Source organism: Pistacia vera, unplaced genomic scaffold (genome assembly GCF_008641045.1).
Source record: "Pistacia vera cultivar Batoury unplaced genomic scaffold, PisVer_v2 Contig460, whole genome shotgun sequence".
Classification (NCBI taxonomy): Eukaryota; Viridiplantae; Streptophyta; class Magnoliopsida; order Sapindales; family Anacardiaceae; genus Pistacia; species Pistacia vera.
In genome coordinates this window covers 161590-176428 of record NW_022196291.1, presented here as the reverse complement: position 1 = coordinate 176428, position 14839 = coordinate 161590, and the positions used below count along the sequence as shown (strand labels likewise).

At 34.6% G+C, this 14839-nt stretch overlaps 2 protein-coding genes across 2 annotated transcripts; both read left to right on the top strand.

Moving 5' to 3' along the window:
• Positions 1-4151: 4151 nt before the first annotated feature.
• LOC116145266 (cyclin-dependent protein kinase inhibitor SMR6-like) lies at positions 4152-4778 on the top strand. Its single transcript, XM_031430706.1, has one exon. It carries the CDS (start codon positions 4360-4362, stop codon positions 4675-4677), a length of 318 nt encoding a protein of 105 aa, XP_031286566.1. The 5' UTR covers positions 4152-4359; the 3' UTR covers positions 4678-4778.
• Positions 4779-14212: 9434 nt separating this feature from the next.
• Positions 14213-14839, top strand: LOC116145297 (cyclin-dependent protein kinase inhibitor SMR6-like). The gene has a single exon (XM_031430750.1). The coding sequence runs from the start codon at positions 14421-14423 to the stop codon at positions 14736-14738; it is 318 nt and encodes a 105-aa protein (XP_031286610.1). The 5' UTR covers positions 14213-14420; the 3' UTR covers positions 14739-14839.

Below are 14839 nucleotides of genomic sequence, written 5' to 3'. Positions count from 1 at the left end.
AAAATTGTCTTTCTTAACTGCAGAAAATTAGAAAATTCTCCATTATTGAAAAGATTATCTCAACTTAAGAACATTTTATATCTGGCTACAATACAACAAAAGTGTCTATTCCCAAGAGTTAAAACTTCTAAGAAATGCCGTTTTCCGATGACAACAGATGAGAGTTAGAGTGGTCGACCATTTCAAAGATTATAGGTCATGCCTAAACATTTAGAGGCGAATTACTGGATTTCGTTAAGTAATTAGAGTTTGAGCTTAGGGAAAAAAATCATTGTAATATTAGGTTTTACTCTTTAAACCTAATATATAAACTTATTTTTCTCTTATAAGAGTATAATAACAAATTATAGGGTAAAATACATTTAATGAGAGAAGTGAGGCTGTATTTCAATAATATTGACTCTATTTGAACGTAGCTTAGGTGAACTATGGTAAATTGTATAGTATTATTCTTTTTCTTTACTTGTTTGTGTTTACTGTTTTTAATTTCGTATTACTCTAGATTGTTTTAGAAAGTCATTGGTAATTCTCTTGTGGGTAATTATAAAATTTCGATAAGTCTATTGATGCTTGATTTTGACACCAACAATTCGAACGTGTAAAGTGCTAAGAGAGTCTTAAAAATTACACGTGATGGATTCATGAGATTTGAATATAGTGCTGAGATTATATATGTTTGCAGAAAACATAGATAATAGATAGACAAGAAAGAGTTTTATAGTGGTTCGGATGTTTAAAGCAAATCCTACATCCACTATTATTGTATTATTCTCTGGTTATTTCTATTATATTGCTCATAAGACATACAAAGATAGATAAATAATTTGTTTACAGATAGGAATAATGAGACTCAAATGTTTGCATAGCTTTCATCTACCCAACCCCCTCTTTTAAGAAGAGAAGTGTCAATTTATACATCTTTAAGGTCAATGGAGAACTTTCGTTCGTCCTTATCTTAAAATTAGATAGGATTGGTATAAAATGTCTCTGAGACGATATAGATTTGACAATTGGTACACTTTGTCTTTTAAACCCTTGTTGAGCTGACATCAGCCCGAGTTTTTAAGCATAATAAAGTCCTTGAAAATAACATTTGAGTAATGTAAACTCTACTTCATATTCTATTAACATAAGTGAGAGCCAATGCTATGGGAGTTTGTTGATAGAACTACAACTACTAGGATGTTGTAATTTTACCAGGTTTTTCTATAGATCTAATAGCGAAATTGAGAATTAGTCGACGGTAATCAATTCAAAGATTAGCTTTAATGATACGAAGGCAATGAATTAGAGGAAGAAAATAAGCAAAAAAGTAAGGTTGGTCCACTTGTCTAACTCTGTACATGATGTGTTTGATTCCATTAACGAAGATTAGATTAAACTGATCTCGATCTCATGATGAAAAGTTGATTAAAAAATTTATTTAATGACTATTAATTTGAAGGAATCTTCTGCATAACACCAAAAAAATCATATTATATGGTCAAGAATTAGCTCCATTTGGGGGTCCACCATTAAAGGTTTCCCATGAATCCAATTCACTTAAGATTTCAACTTGTATATTCTTTATAATTTTTTTTTTTTTTTTTGCATACAACCTTAGCTTGATGGTGAATGAAATTAATTTCTACTTCATTTCATTCGCAAGGCTGCCGGTCCTAATCTTGACTTCAAATTTTATGATGATGAAAGAAAACAGATGGAGTGTCGTATCAAAACCCTTCTGAATTTTGTCTTTGTGATGTGAAAGACACCAAATTTATCGATATATACTTAAAAAAGATTGATAAAATTTGAGGTGGGTATAACTCCTTACCCAATAAAACCTTGTTGAATGAGAGAATGACTATCTTTTATAAACCAATAGAATTAAACATGCTTAATAGACTCCAACAGAAATATTAGAAAAATATTAACAAATTCTGTTCTCACTGCCAAGAAACTGCCTGTTTCATGATTCCTCTTCATAACTTTGTTATTAAAAATTAGATAAATTTCAGAAAAATCCAAGTTTTAACAACTAATATTGAGTGTACTATGTAGATACATTACATAAAAAATTTGATTAATTATATTATATTAAACGCGAGTGGCAAAGTGGAATTTTAAAGACTGCATGTGTAAAATGACACACCAAAACCAAAAGCAATCGAAATCAAACCGACCAAAACAAAGTATTCTTGTCATTCTTCGCCGCCCCCTACGTGGGAAAATTATGCAGCCAATTTATAAAGCCTGTGTGTGGCTACTACCACTCAGATCTGTCTTTCTGGTTTGATCAACGGTCACAACTGTTTCAGCATGCAATCCAAACATATTTAAAAGAACCATATTGGGAAATCTTTTTATAAATGCAGAGAAATCGAGTGTTTTAGCTCTTTTTGTAATTCAAATTACCCAGCACTATATTAATCTCAAAAGCAAGCATTCAATTTTGTCACAAACTATGCTTTAATACATTTTTCAGTATTAAAATCATCAAATTACTCTTCTATTTGTCTCTTTTTTCAATAGAGAGATGTCTATACTCATTAGAATTGTGCTCTGAATTGACTTTGGCTGAGTGTATAAATTCTAAAGAGGTCCATTGAATAAAAAGAGGCAACAAGGTCCCTTTCAAATGGCTCGCATCGCCCACTTCTGAAAGTACGATTATCAAAGGTCGGTTCTGTGGCGGCCCTACTTCATCCGACTACTATACTCTCTACTACCTACCTTTCATCATATAGAAACCAACGGCTTCCATTTGTTGACCAAGTTCCTGAGTTGGTATGAATGGTGGATAAGTGTACTGATATAAATATCATGATTTTGATCTGATATTGACATTGTATAGGGATATTATATGATGTTTCTAGTTTCTATTAAAATTCAATCTTCCTGTTTTTTTCAAATATTCAATTCAATAAGTAAAGAAGCCCCGAATTGATCCAACCCGGTTGGTTTTGACACCAATGGCTTTCATCGGGTCGGACTCGGGTCCAGTATAGAAATGTTAAATGTAGGACCCACGTGACAAGGCCGCCATGTGATGTGATTAAAGAATAATGCAAACGCATGCATGCAGTGGATTCCTACGTGGCGTCACGTCGGCTCCTCTTCAGACCTGGCCCTCGACTAGCCGCCTGCCGCCCACCATACCCCACTCTTCCCGTCTCATTTCCGTTTGACTGTCACCATGTTACGTGACCCAACTGTCTCCCAACTTGGAAGCTTCCCTGTTGTCTCCATGGCCTCTTTCATTTTGCGATTTTATCTTACAACATCAGGGATTTAATTAAATTAACCGTAATTTTCTAAGAGTAATAACATTAATAATCGGGAACGTTACTGGGCCGGGTTTAGTGTGAGTAGGGTTGGGCCGTGACAGGCCCAATCTAATTTTGTGGGTGCCTTGTGATTTTTGTATGGTTGCTAGACAAGGACCTGTCGTCAAAATCGATTTATGGTTGGAATTTATCCTTTTGTGCGAAGAGGACACATCTTGGTTACCTGGCGGCATAACATTGACCATTTTCTTTGTCTTCAAATCAAATTCAAAGTTTAAAATAATCAGATTTATGAATTAATCATAGTACATTACTTGATTGGTGACAATTTTGTTAATAATAAATGCGAAGCTCATTAAATTTGAAGTTTACAATTAACTAATACATGATTAGAGAATAATTACTCTCCTCAACCAATCAAATCAATAAGAGTTCATGTCGGCATGATTAACATTATTTAATGTTTACGAGTTAAATTAATATCACTGATTTTTATTTTAAGAAAAATGACGTATTAATTGATAATTGTGGACATTTTTTCTCATAACGGCTGCCGTATACGGAATCCTTGAGCAATAAGGCGATGATTATGGCCTGACTGCTCTGCCCGTGTCACTTCCCAAAAAATAAAAACAATAATAATAAGGGCAAATCTGAAAATACATAAAATGGGCGGGAAAAAGAGCCGTTGCGAGATTGCCCACTAAATTTTGGCGCCAAAATTCCCTTTCACTCGGTTTCAGCTGCCCGTAAATGACCGGGCAGACCGAGCCTCTCTTTTTAGCCCAATTGTCTTTGTGCTTAGAACACGCTTAATTTATCCATTATATAAACCTCTCTTTCTCTCTTACTCAAACTCTTTTTTATTTTCCACTAAAAACTTTCTCTTTCTCTTAGAATTTTGTCGTTCAAAGCCCTCACTTTCCTTCTCATTTTCCCTCTCCAAATCCCCCTTTTCTCTTATTCCTCAGAATCCCGTCACCCCCTTTCTCTGGTTCTTCCGAATTTTTTTTTTTTTGTTTTTGGGGGCTAAAACTTGAGTTCGTTTGCCCTGTTTCTTTTTTTTCATACTTCGAGTGGTGAAGTTGAAATGGGTTTTTCGAAGAAATCACAAACGGAAGTTGGGTTAGACAGTGAAGGCAAGAAATGGTTAATCGCTGGAATCGCTATACGGACTTCACTGAAGCCTGTGAATACCAAACCGAGAGGTGAAGACGAAGACGAAGAAGCCTTTTCAACTACTCCAACAGCCAGAGAATCAAGAATACCAGAGAGACTACCATGCCCACCTGCCCCAAGAAAGCGCAGACCTCCATCATCAAGATGCCATTTTAATGGAGCTCGAGAGTTCTTCACTCCACCTGACTTGGACACCGTCTTCAAAATCCATGTCGAGAAAGCAAACTGATCATGAGTAGACACTAATTAGTTGAATCGTCAAAACTCAAAAACATAGTTTTGTCTAGGTTAACTAGGAGAAGTTTTCTTTGAGTTTTTGTGATTGTCTTTTTTTTTTTTTTTCTCTTTCTTCTTGTGTTAGTATTAGAGTACTTGATGATGATGTACAAAGTTGATGAAATATTTATGAAATGGTAGTGTAGTTCTAGTCAAATTTTTGTTTTTGGTTTTAATTAGTGAGAAGGTTTAAGGTTTTTTTATGTATAATTTCTCAAGTTTCTGTCTTAGTGGTTTGTATTAGGAATGAAACGACTGATTAGATGTACTTCTTCATATGTTTGGAACATTTTGAGACTATTTTTACCAAGTAAAAATGAGTAATGACCATAAATTTTCTGCCATTTGCGCTCCCTCCCTCTCTCCTGTTATGTTAGCATGTGCTGTTCTGCATATTTCTGCTCCTACAATTTTGTAGTGCTGAACCTGAAAGTAGCACTACCATTTTACCCTGAGTACCTTCAAATATGATCTGCTGGATGCCTGTTTCTCTCTTTCAACTCATCATTCACAAACCCCTCTTTTCTTCATTAATTATAAAACCCTCTTATATATTTTATTTGTTAAATTAAATTAAACTCACTTTCTTTTTTGTATAGCGAGTAAACAACTTTTTCCACTCAAATAATGTTTTTACTATACTTTTTCACATTTTTAAAATATTATTTTATTATTCAAATTTATATTTTATTTTTAATTCTGACATCATTCTCTTTTCCAATCATCATTCATCAAAATCTTTTAAACCTTACTTCTGTTGACTCTGTTAATTGTTGACAATCGGGCAATTAGAGTTTGCATAACAGCCCTTTGTAAATCAAATTCTGATCAATCTCAATCACTAAAATCTAACATTTTACCACTAAAAAACTCATTGTTTTTCCCTCTTCAAAAGTTCTAATAGTGTGAATCAAGTTTACTCTCTATTTGTTGTCAAAATATAAATTTAAATAATAAAATAATATTTTAAAAGTCTATAAATAAGAAAATGTCATTAAACGAAAAAATCGTTAACTCAAGAATACACACACATAAACAAGTGTAAAGGGTACATGGGTTTTTGTTTGCGTACGTGAGAAAATTTCAGAAAACCTGAGCCAAAAAGGTTGGGCAACAAAATGGTGAAAGTAAAATCTTTTTCATGGCTGAGATTGCTGCAGGGACTCTTCCTTACAATATTTGACTTGAGAGTGACTCAACTCTCTTATAACCTAAGATCCCCAATTTATTTATTTATTTATTTTTTTTGTGGGTTTTGATAATAAATCTCTACCAGCTCTGTCTATATATTCTTCTGAGTCTGAGTCTGACTATGACCCACCAAGCCAAGTTCCTAGTAATGCTAGCCTCTTTTCACATTGTAAAAAAGACAAAGAAATGGGAGGTGAAAGATTAGAATCCTATGAGAAGTTGAGTATTATTTTATGCTTCGAAGCAATTGTGAAATTATTTTTTGGTCAGATTTGAGTTTGTGGATAAGATTTGTAGCATGTTTATCATATTCCAAATAGCACTCAATTTGTTTATAGTGGAGACAGAATGTGATCAATATCATACATCTTCAAGGCCCAGGGTCATGTTTAAGTAATGTTAATGTCTAGTTCTCTTTGCTTATTCATTAAATAAAAAGATTTCTCGGGATTAGGAGCCTTTAAGAAAGCATATAGTAAAGTCGAACCAAAAATTAAGGTCTTACTTTGTCAGATTGTGTTCATTTTTTTATTGGGTGATTTAAACTTCAATAATGTTCACTTTAATGATGCGATTAGATGCCCAGATGAAGTGGTTTTGTTTGCATTTGGTTAATCTCCAATGAAATAACTTCTCCTTTCAGACAATTTTGACTTCAACTCTTGTTGCCATTCAGGTAGCAACATTTTCTGCTAATTTGGACAGACAATGTCCTGATAAAATACCTAAGTTATCTATTTTTTTTGGCATACAACCTTAGCTTGATGGTGAATGAAATTAATTTCTACTTCATTCATTCGCAAGGCTGCCGGCCTAATCTTGACTTCAAATTTTATGATGATGAAAGAAAACAGATGGAGTGTCGTATCAAAACCCTTCTGATTTTGTCTTTGTATGTGAAAGACACCAATTTATCGATATATACTTAAAAAGATTGATAAATTTGGGTGGTATAACTTCTTACACATAAAACCTTGTTGAATGAAGAAGACTATCTTTTATAAACCAGTAGAATTAACATGCTTAATAGACTCCAACAGAAATTAGAAAAATATTAACAAATTCTGTTCTCACTGCCAGACTGCCTTTTCATGATTCCTCTTCATAACTTGTTTTAAAAAAAGATAAATTTCAGAAAAATCCAAGTTTTAACACTAATATTGATTGTACTATGTAGATCATTACATAAAAAATTTGATTAATTATACGCGAGTGGCTAAGTGGAATTTTAAAGACTGCATGTGTAAAGTGACACACCAAAACCAAGGTAATCGAAATCAAACCGACCAAAACAAGTATTCTTGTCACTCTTCGCCGCCCCCTACGTGGGAAAATTATGCACCCAATTTTAAGCTTGTGTGTGCTACTACCACTCAGATCTGTCTTTCTGGTTTGATCAACGGTCACAACTGTTTCGCATCAATCCAAACATATTGAAATCTTTTTTATAAATGAAGAGAAATCGAGTGTTTTAGCTCTTTTTGTAATTCAAATTACCCAGCACTTATTATCTCAAAAGAAAAGCATTCAATTTTTGTCACAAACTATGCTTTATACATTTTTCAGTATTAAATCATCAAATTACTCTCTTTTGTCTCTTTTTTCAATAGAGAGATGTCTATATCATTAGAAGGTGCTCTGAATTGACTTTGGTTAAGTGTATAAATTCTAAAGAGGTCCAATGAATAAAAAGAGGCAACAAGGTCCTTTCAAATGGCTCCCATCGCCCACTTCTGAAAGTACGATTATCAGGTCGGTTCTGTGCGGCCCTACATCATCCGACTACTATACTCTCTACTACCTACCTTTCATCATATCAGAAACCAACGGCTTCCATTGTGACCAATTTCTGAGTTGTATGAATGGTGGATAAGTGTACTGAAAAATATCATGATTTTGATGTGATTATGACATTGTCTAGGGATATTATATGATGTTTGTAGTTTCTATTAAAATTCAATCTTCCTGTTTTTTTTAAATATTCAATTCAATAAGTAAAGAAGCCCCGAATTGATCCAGCCCGGTTGGTTTTGACACCAATGGCTTTCATCGGGTCGACCGGGTCCAGTATAGAAATGTTAAATGTAGGACCCACGTGACAAGGCCGCCATGTGATGTGATTAAAGAATATGCAAAGGCATGCATCAGTGGATTCCTACGTGGCGTCACGTCGGCTCCTCTTCAGACCTGGCCCTCGACTAGCCGCCTGCCGCCCACCATACCCCACTCTACCCTTTTCATTTCCGTTGTGACTGTCACCATGTACGTGACCCAACGTCTCCAACTTGGAAGCTTCCCTGTTGTCTCCATGGCCTCTTTCATTTTGCGATTTATCTTACAACATCAGGGATTTAATTAAATTAACCGTAATTTTCTAAGAGTAATAACATTAATAATCGGGAACGTTTACTGGGCCGGGTTTAGTTGGTAGGGTTGGGCCGGGACAGGCCCATCTAATTTTGTGGGTGCCTTGTGTATTTTTGTATGGTTGCTAGACAAGACCTGTTGTCAAAATCGATTTATGGTTGAATTTATCCTTTTGTGCGAAGAGGACACATCTTGGTTACCTGGCGCATAACATTGACCATTTTCTTTGTCTTCAAATCAAATTCAAAGTTTAAAATATCAGATTTATGAATTAATCATAGTAACATACTTGATTGGTGACAACTCATTAAATTTGAAGTTTACAAGCCTAATTAAGTCTACTACATGATTAGAGATAATTAGTGTATGACTCTCCTCACCATCAATCAACAAGATTCATGTTGGCATGATTAACATATTTAATGTTTACGAGTTAATTAATATCACTGATTTTTATTTTAAGAAAATGACGTATTAATTGATAATTGTGGACATTTTTCTCATGGCGGCGGCCGTATACGGAATCCTTGAGCAATAAGGCGTGATTGGCCTGACTGCTCTGCCCGTGTCACTTCCCAAAAAATAAACAATAATAATAAGGGCAAATCTGAAAATACATAAGGGGCGGAAAAAGAGCCGTTGCGAGATTGCCCTAAATTTTGGCGCCAAAATTCCCTTTCACTCGGTTTCAGCTGCCCGTAAATGACCGGGCAACCGAGCCTCTCTTTTTAGCCCAATTGTCTTTGTGCTTAGAACACGCTTAATTTATCCATTATATAACCTCTCTTTCTCTCTTACTCAAACTCTTTTTTATTTTCCACTAAAAACTTTCTCTTTCTCTTAGAATTTTGTCGTTCAAAGCCCTCACTTTCCTTCTCATTTTCCCTCGCCCATCCTCCGGATCTTGTAAAACCTGTCAACCAATTCAAATATGTGAAGTCTTCTTACGATCTTAATGACCCAGAAACAAACTTCCTGAACACAGTTATTTGATATTCGAACAAACAGTACTGTTATTCCAAACTTGATCAATTATAGGTAGTAAATAGAAAAAAAGAAAAAGAAAAAGAAAACTATGCAGTAGAGTTAAAGAAGTGATCTTGCACATACCGTTAATGAAGCTGGTTCTGGGGTTTCTGCTTCAGTCGCCATTAATATTTTCTCATGCAGCAGTTGAGTTTAAAATGCAACTGCATGAGAATAACATAAAAAACTTCAACGTGTCGATCCAATCTCTGCAAAAGCCAGCTTAAAAAAGTTGGGTTTATTCGTATGGCAATTCTTGAATGGAATTAAGGCTCAATTTCTGTCTATAAGATTATTGATCATTTTGATGGATATGATTGTTGCAAAAGTAGGCTACTGAGGACAAAAGCCACTTGTTTTATGTTAATATATTGGTGAGCTGGCCAGTTGATCGATGGTCCCTCCTACTGATTATTGTAGCTGTTGTACAGCTCTCTACCGAAACTGCTCATTCCTTTTTTTTTTTTTTTTTTGATAAGTTTTCTTTAGATTAATTGGTGTGATGTTGCCACTTACCGAAAGAAATTCCTGAATCTTGCAGTTTTCTTTTTGTCAGAAGGCTAATATGCTTTTGTCTTGTGGGGTTTTCTTCTCTTTTTTCTTTTTTTTAATGATTGTAACTGCTCATGTTCAGAGTTTTTATAGCTCAATGAAAGACCCCGTTGCGTTTACGGAACATAATTTTCTGATTCTTCATGTAGTTTTCCAGTTCATCATCATGAAAAATTGTCTTTCTTAACTGCAGAAAATTAGAAAATTCTCCTTTATTAATAAGATCATCTCAACTTAAAACCATTTTATATCTGGCTACAATACATCAAAAGTGTCTATTCCCAAGAGTTAAAACTTCTAAGAAATGTCGTTTTTCGATGACAACAGATCATTGAAAGTGTTAGAGTTATCGACCACGCCTAAACAATTAGAGGCGGATTACTGGATTTCGCTGAGTAATTAATTCATAATTGAGTTTGAGCTTGGAGGAAAAAATACTTGTAATATTAGGTTTTACTCTTTAAATTTAATATATAAACTTATTTTTCTCTTGTAAGAGTGTAATAACAAATCATAGGGTAAAATATATTTAATGAGAGGAGTGAGACTGTATTTCAATAATTTTAACTTTGTTTAGACGTAGCTTAGGTAAATTATGGTAAATTGCATAGTATTATTCTTTCTCTTTACTTGTGTGTGTTTATTGTTTTTAATTTCATATTACTCTAGATTGTTTTAAAAAGTCATTGGTAATTCTCTTGTGGGTAATTTATAAAATTTCGATAAGTCTGTTGATGCTTGATTTTGACACCAATGACTTGCACGTGCAAAGTGCTAAGAGAGTCTTAGAAATTACACGTGATGAATTCATGAGATTTGAATATGGTGCTGAGATTATATATGTTTGCAGAAAACATAAATAATAGATAGACAATAGAGGTTTTTATAGTGATTCGGATGCTTAAAGCAAATTCTACATCCACTATTATTTTATTATTCTTTGACTATTTTTATAATATAGCCTGTAAGACATACAAAGATGGAGAAATACTTTGTTTACAGAGAGGAATAATGAGGCTCAAATGTTTGCCTAGCTCTCATTTGCCCAGTTCCCCTCTTTTAAAAAGAAAGGTGCCAATTTATACATCTCTGAGGTCAATATAATGAGTGCTCTTGCAATTAAATTGCCTTAACACGTGGAGAACTCTCGTTCGTCTTTATCTTAAAATTAGATAGGATTTGTATAAAATGTCTCTGAGACGGTATAGACTTGACAATTAGTACACTTTGTCTTTTAAGCACTTGTTGAGCTGACATCAGCTTGATTTTGGAAGCATAACAAAGTCCTTGAAAATAACATTTGAGTAATGTAAACTCTACTTCATATTCTATTAACATAAGTGAGAGCCAATGCTATGGGAGTTTGTTGATAGAACTACAACTACTATGATGTTGTAATTTTACCAGGTTTTTCTATAGATCTAATAGCGAAATTGAGAATTAGTTGACGGTAATCAATTCAAAGATTAGCTTTAATGATACGAAGGCAATGAATTAGAGGAAGAAAATAAGCAAAAAAGTAAGGTTGGCCCACTTGTCTCACTCTGTACATGATGTGTTTGATTCCATTAACGAAGATTAGATTAAACTGATCTCGATCTCATGATGAAAAGTTCATTAAAAAAATTATTTAATGACTATTAATTTGAAGGAATCTTCAGCATAATACCAAAAAAATCATATTATATGGTCAAGAATTAGCTCCATTTAGGGGTCCACCATTAAAGGTTTCCCATGAATCCAATTCACTTAAGATTTCAACTTGTATATTCTTTATAATTTTTTTTTTGCATACAACCTTAGCTTGATGGTGAATGAAATTAATTTCTACTTCATTTCATTCGCAAGGCTGCCGGTCCTAATCTTGACTTCAAATTTTATGATGATGAAAGAAAACAGATGGAGTGTCGTATCAAAATCCTTTTAAATTGTCTTTGTGATGTGAAAGACACCAAATTTATCGATATATACTTAAAAAAGATTGATAAAATTTGAGGTGGGTATAACTCCTTACCCAATAAAACCTTGTTGAATGAGAGAATGACTATCTTTTATAAACCAATAGAATTAAACATGCTTAATAGACTCCAACAGAAATATTAGAAAAATATTAACAAATTCTGTTCTCACTGCCAAGAAACTGCCTGTTTCATGATTCCTCTTCATAACTTTGTTATTAAAAAATAGATAAATTTCAGAAAAATCCAAGTTTTAACAACTAATATTGAGTGTACTATGTAGATACATTACATAAAAAATTTGATTAATTATACGCGAGTGGCTAAGTGGAATTTTAAAGACTGCATGTGTAAAGTGACACACCAAAACCAAAGGTAATCGAAATCAAACCGACCAAAACAAAGTATTCTTGTCACTCTTCGCCGCCCCCTACGTGGGAAAATTATGCAGCCAATTTATAAAGCTTGTGTGTGGCTACTACCACTCAGATCTGTCTTTCTGGTTTGATCAACGGTCACAACTGTTTCAGCATGCAATCCAAACATATTTAAAAGAACCATATTGGGAAATCTTTTTATAAATGAAGAGAAATCGAGTGTTTTAGCTCTTTTTGTAATTCAAATTACCCAGCACTATATTAATCTCAAAAGCAAGCATTCAATTTTGTCACAAACTATGCTTTAATACATTTTTCAGTATTAAAATCATCAAATTACTCTTCTATTTGTCTCTTTTTTCAATAGAGAGATGTCTATACTCATTAGAATTGTGCTCTGAATTGACTTTGGTTAAATGTATAAATTCTAAAGAGGTCCAATGAATAAAAAGAGGCAACAAGGTCTCTTTCAAATGGCTCCCATCGCCCACTTCTGAAAGTACGATTATCAAAGGTCGGTTCTGTGGCGGCCCTACATCATCCGACTACTATACTCTCTACTACCTACCTTTCATCATATCAGAAACCAACGGCTTCCATTTGCTGACCAAGTTCCTGAGTTGGTATGAATGGTGGATAAGTGTACTGATATAAATATATCATGATTTTGATGTGATTATTGACATTGTCTAGGGATATTATATGATGTTTGTAGTTTCTATTAAAATTCAATCTTCCTGTTTTTTTTTAAATATTCAATTCAATAAGTAAAGAAGCCCCGAATTGATCCAGCCCGGTTGGTTTTGACACCAATGGCTTTCATCGGGTCGGACTCGGGTCCAGTATAGAAATGTTAAATGTAGGACCCACGTGACAAGGCCGCCATGTGATGTGATTAAAGAATAATGCAAAGGCATGCATGCAGTGGATTCCTACGTGGCGTCACGTCGGCTCCTCTTCAGACCTGGCCCTCGACTAGCCGCCTGCCGCCCACCATACCCCACTCTTCCCGTCTCATTTCCGTTTGACTGTCACCATGTTACGTGACCCAACTGTCTCCCAACTTGGAAGCTTCCCTGTTGTCTCCATGGCCTCTTTCATTTTGCGATTTTATCTTACAACATCAGGGATTTAATTAAATTAACCGCAATTTTCTAAGAGTAATAACATTAATAATCGGGTTTGATAGAGCGTTATTGGGCCGGGTTTAGTGTGAGTAGGGTTGGGCCGTGACAGGCCCAGTCTAATTTTGTGGGTGCCTTGTGATTTTTGTATGGTTGCTAGACAAGGACTAGTCGTCAAAATCGATTTATGGTTGGAATTTATCCTTTTGTGCGAAGAGGACACATCTTGGTTACCTGGCGGCATAACATTGACCATTTTCTTTGTCTTCAAATCAAATTCAAAGTTTAAAATAATCAGATTTATGAATTAATCATAGTACATTACTTAATTGGTGACAATTTTGTTAATAATAAATGCGAAGCTCATTAAATTTGAAGTTTACAATTAACTAATACATGATTAGAGAATAATTACTCTCCTCAACCAATCAAATCAATAAGAGTTCATGTCGGCATGATTAACATTATTTAATGTTTACGAGTTAAATTAATATCACTGATTTTTATTTTAAGAAAAATGACGTATTAATTGATAATTGTGGACATTTTTTCTCATAACGGCTGCCGTATACGGAATCCTTGAGCAATAAGGCGATGATTATGGCCTGACTGCTCTGCCCGTGTCACTTCCCAAAAAATAAAAACAATAATAATAAGGGCAAATCTGAAAATACATAAAATGGGCGGGAAAAAGAGCCGTTGCGAGATTGCCCACTAAATTTTGGCGCCAAAATTCCCTTTCACTCGGTTTCAGCTGCCCGTAAATGACCGGGCAGACCGAGCCTCTCTTTTTAGCCCAATTGTCTTTGTGCTTAGAACACGCTTAATTTATCCATTATATAAACCTCTCTTTCTCTCTTACTCAAACTCTTTTTTATTTTCCACTAAAAACTTTCTCTTTCTCTTAGAATTTTGTCGTTCAAAGCCCTCACTTTCCTTCTCATTTTCCCTCTCCAAATCCCCCTTTTCTCTTATTCCTCAGAATCCCGTCACCCCCTTTCTCTGGTTCTTCCGAATTTTTTTTTTTTTGTTTTTGGGGGCTAAAACTTGAGTTCGTTTGCCCTGTTTCTTTTTTTTCATACTTCGAGTGGTGAAGTTGAAATGGGTTTTTCGAAGAAATCACAAACGGAAGTTGGGTTAGACAGTGAAGGCAAGAAATGGTTAATCGCTGGAATCGCTATACGGACTTCACTGAAGCCTGTGAATACCAAACCGAGAGGTGAAGACGAAGACGAAGAAGCCTTTTCAACTACTCCAACAGCCAGAGAATCAAGAATACCAGAGAGACTACCATGCCCACCTGCCCCAAGAAAGCGCAGACCTCCATCATCAAGATGCCATTTTAATGGAGCTCGAGAGTTCTTCACTCCACCTGACTTGGACACCGTCTTCAAAATCCATGTCGAGAAAGCAAACTGATCATGAGTAGACACTAATTAGTTGAATCGTCAAAACTCAAAAACATAGTTTTGTCTAGGTTAACTAGGAGAAGTTTTCTTTGAGTTTTTGTGATTGTCTTT